The sequence below is a fragment of the Sycon ciliatum genome, assembly GCF_964019385.1.
Source record: "Sycon ciliatum chromosome 5 unlocalized genomic scaffold, ocSycCili1.1 SUPER_5_unloc_1, whole genome shotgun sequence".
Taxonomy (NCBI): domain Eukaryota; kingdom Metazoa; phylum Porifera; class Calcarea; order Leucosolenida; family Sycettidae; genus Sycon; species Sycon ciliatum.
The window spans coordinates 628,895-637,391 of record NW_027044462.1 but is presented as its reverse complement, the minus strand read 5'-3'; the positions used below and the strand labels follow the sequence as shown (position 1 = coordinate 637,391).

Genomic DNA, 8,497 nt, shown 5'->3' with positions numbered 1-8,497 from the left:
ACAGACTATACATTTGCCTCCGCTGTTCTAGCAACGCATTAGATCTGTTACTAAACCACTCAATTTCTCTACAGTAGGCTCTATCTTGCCGTTGTGTATTTTAAGGAATAAACGTAGGAGCCATACATAATTCAAAGATATAGAGACACCATGAAACAGTTGTTAGCTACTATGCATGTCATAGACATTTTGGATAGTGTGACTACCCGTCACTTGAACTTCAGTTTTTGCTCGTGAGTCATTCTACAGTGTGTCTGGTTTAAGCAATTAGTGACGCAGAACAACATAGAAAACAGCTGGTAAAGTGTTTAGCCCTAGATGGTTAATGTGTAGGTGGCTAGTGAGAGAATGCGGGTGATTGTAGTAGACAGGAAAAGTACAGTATATTAGAAAGAGTGATTGTGTTCTCGTAACCACGATTGCTCGCTGATAAGAAGTTTAAAACGAAAGCGCTCCTAGGAGATCAATGTGTGGTATGGTGGCGAAGGAGCGGGTTATGAAGATGCGCGCAATGCCTTGAAATGGTCAACACTCCCTTAGTGCATGTGTGTAGTAATATTATGTTAAACAAAAGCATTGCTGGCTTTTTGGAAGCCGGTGATTAAGAATCGAATGGCAGGTTGAGTGTCCTGCAAAAGAAATGTATGGGTGGAAAAAGGCATCACATAATATCCAAGGATAGCCAAAAGCCATCACGAAAAGAGGAAACCAGTGAAAACGTTCAAAAAAGTGCAGAATTTTGCATTTTGATGCAAATGAGCACAGTGTGTGTAGTGAATCTAGTAGTGCATTGGGTTTTATCCACGCTTTCTTAGCTTCATTTCCACAAACTTCAAACTCTTGTCATAGTACACTACACCAGTTGAGTCTCCATCACTCCGTCCATACAATCCATTGATATTGACATAGTGACACGCGTTATACCACCAACCACCCTTGTATGTATTAGAACAGTCACTACTGTGTGAGTCATGGTCGCGGTCTCGAGTACTGAATTGTTGTCCATTGTGGTAATTCATTCTGTCCCCCAAGGTAGGGCCTGAGAATCCTGAAACATGTAGTCTGTAATTGTTAGCTTCACCTTCAACACGGAATGTTGACCACTTGGCATAATGCTTCTCTCCAGTTGTCTTGAACACCATGTCAAAACGCAGTTCATAAGTACTACCAGCTTGTGACGTCAGATAGTGTAGTGTATCTAGACCCAGCCAGAACTCTCCAGACGCTGATCCGAATCCTCGTTTGTATGCATTCCAGTCACGGTAAAAGTCCACTGAGCCATCTTGTCTTCTCTGAAACACAATCCAGCCACCTCCATCAGTCTCTCGGTCACAGTATGCAGTGAATGTCGTAGTCGTTGTTGTACCAGTGAACAATCCTGATTGCCCGTGGTTAATTCGTTCACATGACGCATGTGCTGCAGGATAAACACAGCGGAAGGATGTTAGCGACGTTAATAAGGCGGTGTTTACATGAGGCGTTTCAACCCGGGTTGAGTTCGACCCGGGTCAGATTTCAACCCGCCATGTGCACAAAATGAATGGCGCGTTTACATGACGCATTGCGCTTGACCCGGGTTGAAATTTCGCCCCCCTCCCACCCGGGAGGGTTGAAATCAGCCCGGGTCAAGAAAATCGTACAAACGTAGCTCTGTGCGTATCTCGCGCCAGGTTTGAACAGCACTGCACATGCAAATTTCGCGGGAACGGATTCACGTGACCATACAGGATTCTAGAAGTGGACTTTTGGCGGCATATCAGTATTTGACCCGGATCAACTGTCTTCATGTAAACGCTCACCTCTTTTGTCTATCGTACAGACTTTCAACCCGGGCTGAACTCGCCCCGGGTTGAAATTTCTCATGTAAACACAGCCTAAGTCTAAAAATAACAACAACCGGTATACATGTATCAGAGCTTTATACCTCATTCCATATTTACCCACATACAATTGGCTATCTACATAAGTGGTGAATACACAACAGAACAACAAGGACAATCAAGGCTTGTTTTCTGCTACTTTAAGTTTCATGCTCACGCAATCATCAGGCAACATCCATTGTTGACGGATGTTGCCTGATGATTGCGTGAGCATGAAACTTAAAGTAGCAGCAAACAAGCCTTGATTGTCCTTGTTATTCTGTTGTGTATTACGCTCTGCCTTTGTGGTGTTGAGCACTGTCAGCACTCTGGGTCACATCCTTCGGTAAGTGGTGAATATTGCGGAATACTCACCGCTTACATTCACCACATTTCTATACTTACTGTAAGTGTAAAGAGAGCAGTACTCGGAGCTGTGCTTGATTCCTCTTCAGTCAGCGCACCGGAGCTGCCGAGTGCCCTAGAAAATTTCTACGCTAACCTCCGTAAACAGGACTTTTCTGAGTACAAACGAAATTCCTTGCTTGCCATTGCCGCTGGATCCACATGTGACCAGGTGCTGACAAGTCATCAACCAACAGTGAGCATCTTCACAGCAAGCAAACAAGGTTTTGGACGCTCAACATGTCAATGGCCCGATGATTGCGGATCAAGCGGCAAGCCAGGAATTTCGTTTGTACTCAGAACAGCCCTGTTCACGGAAGTTAGCGTAGAATTTTCCTAGGGCACACAATAGCTCCGAAGCGCTGCCTGAAAAGAAAGGAAGTGAGGGTAGAACCGCTTGGCTCGCTATATATAAACTGACTCCCGAATTGGCGCAATGATCGCGGATTGGTCAAATCCTCGCGTGAAGCGAAACCTCTCTCGGATTGGTCAAATCTTCGCGTGAAACGAAACCTCTATAATGATTGGCTCCCGCCACAAAGCTGCACGAGCGTGTTCTCCATGGTGATTGGCCCGAGCGTGTTCTCTAAGGTCGTCACCTCCCATGCTACATGCACCAGTACGTGTATACGATCGATTGAACAAGATTCTGAACACGCCGCCCTCCGATTCATGCAAGAACACGCCAGTCGGTATACGCTACTGAAGCAACAACGACTTACGTTAGTTCTGAGTACATGTACATGTATGACCAACAGGACTCGTTTGTTGGGTTTTAGGGACGAGAGGGTGAATATGGAGAGGTTTATTTAAAGTCTAATATTACCTGAAGCCGAGTGAACATGGGCGAATATTCACTAGTATACAAACCGAGGGGAAGCCAAGGTTTGTATAACTAATGAATATTCGCCCATGTTCACTCGGCTTCAGGTAATATCATATACATAGCCAGAACCACAGTTAAGAGGGACGGCGATCATTGGATCCAAACTTTGCGACTTAATCGCCATTTTGTGACACCATAATTTGCTGTGTCACTATAGTTGTTTTAGATGTGCGGCCTCGGGTTCTCTGTGCTGCGCTGATGAGTCAACACAGGATGAAACGGTTCTCTCCACGGATTGAGCATTTCGCTCTTGTTTTTGTAGCAGTTGAGCACTCTCATGTGGGGTTGTGCCTTTGCTGTTTGCGTTATGCAAAGCTGTCTGACTTGTCAGTTTGAGCACTCTAGCATGGTAAGTTCGGGCCTGGTTGAAACCTGGCTTTGGAAAATGTATTTTGCATTGCTATCATGTTCGGCCTCATGTTCACTGTGCTGTGCTGATGAGTCCACAAAGGACGAAACGGTTTTTTCTTTTGTTTCTCCATGAAAGTGCACATGCCTACATAGAATGGAAGAGAACTACAACAGCAGCAAGAGAACATAGTTCTGTCCGCAGATTGAGTGTTTGGTTATTATGCATGTAAAAAGAAGTGGCGCTAGCACTCTGAAGGATGGTGCGTTCATTTTGAAGGGGCGGTCAAAAAGTGAAGGAGAGCGCAGCGCCCTGATATGTCGCTTTGTCCGGAACCCTCCATAAATTAATGTGCATGTTGGAACACTTTTGAAAACAAACCTGCATACTTACATACGGTACATGTAAACCAAGCCAAAGGCTATGCGTTTGTGAGTAAGTGGAAATGAACACTTGAAAGGGCAACCGATCTACCACCAGTAGGTCAGTTCAAACAAGAGGATTAGTAAAAGGAAGTTGAACAGGCCAATACAGTGGAAATGACCTCAGACAGTTTTTCGTATTGAAACTCATAGGCATGAAATGAAGCCATTGAAATCCTGCAAAAATCCTAACTGATTTTAGATTCTTGTCAGGAGAAAGGGAGCTTTGATAATTTACCTTGGTTGGAATCCCTATAAAACAATGGTTAACTTGTATTGGAATAATCTATTTGTGATAAGACTGAGTTTCTTGCCAATTCAAGATAACTAGAAGTAGATTCAGATCAAGATAGTGTTTGATGGTCGCTTTCTGGCCTGAAACTCACAAGTACCTTTTTCAAGGTGGTCCAGTTCTGTGTCTTATACCTGCTTCGTGTAGATTCACATTTCTGACGAAACGATTCGCCTGTGTGTGTGCGTACAAAATAATAATATACAATACATTACATCATACCTTCTTGATTTCTCTGGCCTTCATCCAGGCGCTGATTCTGCAAGAAAAAGGCAAATGAGTGGGTACAGTGAGGTCTGCGTCTCGCCAGCCCGTGAGGTCAGGAACTCAGGAAGCTTGAGTTACGAGGTCCGAAGAAATTGTTGAATTTTCTGTGCTGAGATGACAGCTACACTGTGACTCCGTGGTTAGGACATCACTGGCTTCAGCCAATGGTCTCTGGTTCGAATCCTGGTGGTGACAGTCAATTATTGCTTTCCTTCAGACTGTTTTCTTTTCCAGTACCTCAATAGCTGAATAAAGCGTCATTATTTGTACCTGTTGGAAGAGCATATCGGGTTTGTTGGTGTGTATCAGACCATAATTACACTGACGGTATCCCAACTCCTTAATTACCAGATGTTGTATGCTTCGATCTATTTCCTTAGCCTATCCTCGATTAACTGCTCCCTCTACATAAAGTTGTCATTTCATTCTTCTTGCAGGAGATCCCCTCGACAGGCCCAAAGCCTTTGGGAAATCCTTAAATATAATAAAATACAAATACAAATAATAGAGACTGATCGTTACCTGAAAACGACGTTAAAATCCCTACATAGTGTTCCTCAGGTGTCGTAGTATGAATGCGTTCACTACGTTTCTATCGATAGTATTTTTCTTGTTCCCTTGCCGCCTTCATAATAGAGATAATAGTGCATTATAATGTTGGTGTGCAATGCTCAGTATTACCAGCCGAATTTATCATAAATCAGCAAACTACATTTTGCATTAAATCATCCATGATTATCCGGAAACAGATGAAGTGAATAATCCAAGGTTTGGACATGTCATACAAACCACCTGTACAGATGTTTATTCAGTACCTGTGCCTTTAGTAGGTATATTACAAGACAACATACTTTACAAAGAAAGGACCAAATGTTTAAGAGTAGCCCGTTAGAAGAGCGTTAGAAGAGTTTCACAAAACATTTACAAATACTGTGCTTACCAGTGCTGCAACTTCAGATGAAAGCTGAGTCAGAGTGGAATTGAACTTAATAATGACCTTTTGCTCAAGTCTCTGTAGAAAGGTTTCGATCCGACTGACGTCCATAAGTCTCGCTGCGTCTATCCCTCGCTCCAGGTTCTTCATCTGATCACTGATTTGATGCACTGTGTTTGCGTACTTTCGGAACGTTCTTGCATCCAGCCACACTAAGGTATCAACACACACATGGATTGTAAAACAGAAAAAGGATACCTTGTTTGAGGAAGTGGCATATTAGTGCTTGAATGTCATAATAGCGATGAATCCCAGTAGGGAGGCATTATGCATGTGAGTACGGGCAAACTAAAATACCTCCTTAGGAAGTCTTGGTACAATGAGTGTCACATGTGAAAGGTACCATTTCGTAACTTGAGAACAATCATCAATTTTATGGATGGGAGAACGATCAGAAGATGTTAATGTTTCAGTCCTGGATTATGGACTCACTTTGTTCACAATGGTGTCCAGTATATAGAGGTGGACAGTGACAATGAAATGATGACCCTCTTTGTTGACATGTTGCACCGTTCTGACATGGATTTCCAGCGCAGGATGGCAGAACTATGAGGTAGAAAAGGCGAGTAAAACAGCAAAAGGTTCAAGAAACACACAATTTCAAACACATCTTCGTGGCTGCGTCCCACCAGCCTGTACACAGTCATATAAAGCTGGAGTTCAGAAGTCTCAAGAGGCAATAACAATAATATAAAGTGATATCTGATGAGATGGCGGCTACACCGTTTTCCCAATGTGTGATGGGCGGGGCCCATAACAATGTTCAACATTTCAAATCACGTGTACGGTATTCAGAAAAAAGACAGTGTGTGAGCGTTTTAGACTACGAATCCTTTCTTTTGGGGTAAAAATAGGTTTCACTGCTACACGAAAATGGTTACCGGTCTGACAAAACGTTCCAGTATGACCATCATTGCAGTTGCAAATGTACGACGAGCCTTTCCCTTGTCGGGATCCGCTGAAAATGCACTTTCCGGCATTGCTGCATGGGTGACTTTGACGACATTGCTCAAGTTGCCCACCTGCATAAAACCATAGTCAAATTCGAGACAAAAGGTGTCTTCATAAAGTTAATAGAACTATCTATTTTTGAGTATCGGTGCTAGCAGGCAAGAGCATTCCTTAATGCTAAAAGAATTGATATACCAATTCGTGGTTCAAACCCAATACACCAGGACAAAACAATCACAGTTCACGTGAGACTTGGCTGGAAGCTGAGTTTTCCTCATCTGCAGGAACGCCACCACCCTTTTGGGTCAAGACGCAGATGCAGCTCCTAAAGCGTTGGGAGGTGAGTAGATTAGACCCACCACAAAGTGGTCAAAGACCGAAAATCCCATTCGCTGCATCCCTATTTCCCTCGTGCCAGGCCACGGTTTCCCAATTGGCAGGACTAAAATACTAATAAACTAATTGGTTACGAGCATTGTCAATTAAATGAAAAACATGACATTGTTATGTTGCTCGCTGAGGTTGGTGCAAAGCCAGACTCGGTAAAGACTGGTCTAGTACGGCTGATGCGTCACGGAGTCCGAATGTTTCACATACATAATAGAATTGCCTGAAGCCTGAAGGACCAGGGCTATGAGTGTGCAATGCATACACAAATAGACTTGTATGTTTCTTATCCGATCATTAGAAGAACACTGTGTGTGTAGTAGATCAAATCAGTAGACTTACTCAGACACCGAACCAACATATCAGCATTCTGACGTCCACCTAGCAAAGCAGATAGGGATGCCGTGTCAGCGCTGATCAATGGGTTGACGTAGATTCGCTAGCAGGGTCTCTGTATCCTGGATGCTGAGGCGAAGAGCTGTAGATGGTAGAAGATGAAGAACTCGTGCCATACAAGACTTCTCAACACCTATCGAACAAACATTGAAAACAATTGGACAACAAAGGAGTATAATTGCTTTCATCCACAAACACTGAAACCGTGTGTGATTTTAACCCATTCAAATAAAAGACCCCATGGATGGGAAACCAAGAGTTTACCAAGAGTTTACTAGCTTGTAGTAACCAGGAGTGTATCTCTGTCCCAACAGTCCACAGGCAAAATGCTGTTGGGAGCATTCGGCGACAACTAACATCGACATGTTAATGCTCTCACCTGTTTCATTTCCAGTACTGGAGCGGTCTTCTGTAAGGGTGGTCCTGGAGAAAACACTTGTGAACGAGACCGCCAAAAACAATGAAACCGATATAAAGAGGTGAGTAGTTGGCGGCAAGTTCATTTTCAAAGCGGCCTTTGATCAGCGCTCAGGCGCTTATCTACAAAAGGCTCGTTGTGGTTAGTCAGCTCAGCAAACGGTGCCTTTGGAACCGCTTCAAATACAGACTTTTCACCACGAAGACAATATCAATCTGACGCAAATACTGTTGAGGAAATGATCTTGTACCCGCTCAGATCTTGTTTTGGCTGGCGTCCCGCACCGCAGGACTGATGTGCATTGCACGCGTACATGTACGAGTAGGTTCAATACCTCAAGTCACGGAGAGCATTGTCAACATTAGCATCATGAACCACCTGGTGGAGCTGCTCCTCTTTGATTTCCGCCACACTAGTAGTCTTGTGGTAGTAGACCTGCTGCATCTTCTGAATGGCTGTGCACTATCATCAATAACGGAGCAGTACTGATGGTAGCAGTAGACTATGCCAGAGCTTTTGAAAATGTGTCACACTGTATCCTATTATCACGTTGCAAAGTGGACAGCATTGTCAACATTAACATCATGAACCATCTGGCGGTGCTGGTGGTCTTCTTCGGTTTCCGCCATACTAGTAGTCTTGTGATAGTAGACCTGCTGGATACTCTGAATGGCTGCACACTATCAGCAATAGCAAAGCAGTACTGGTGGTAGCAGTAGACCCTTCCAGAGCTTTTGAAAATGCGCCGCACTGTTGCGTATCATACAAAGTCAATGGCCACCTCATCAATGACCCTTGCATCCATGTCTAACTGTCCATATCTCTGCGAGCGTCAGCTGTAGTCAGTTGTTTCAAACCCAGAGGCACAACA

The 8,497-nt window shown here is 43.9% G+C and overlaps 1 protein-coding gene across 1 annotated transcript; it reads right to left on the bottom strand.

The window, feature by feature from the left end:
* Positions 1-140: 140 nt before the first annotated feature.
* On the bottom strand, positions 141-7,816 carry LOC135830341 (ryncolin-1-like). Its single transcript, XM_065342609.1, has 7 exons — positions 7,588-7,816; positions 7,155-7,341; positions 6,356-6,496; positions 5,907-6,020; positions 5,421-5,626; positions 4,436-4,472; positions 141-1,417 (listed from the first exon to the last, which is right to left on the bottom strand). Exons 2-7 carry the CDS (start codon positions 7,171-7,173, stop codon positions 798-800), a joined length of 1,137 nt encoding a protein of 378 aa, XP_065198681.1. The 5' UTR covers positions 7,174-7,341; positions 7,588-7,816; the 3' UTR covers positions 141-797.
* Positions 7,817-8,497: the final 681 nt, after the last annotated feature.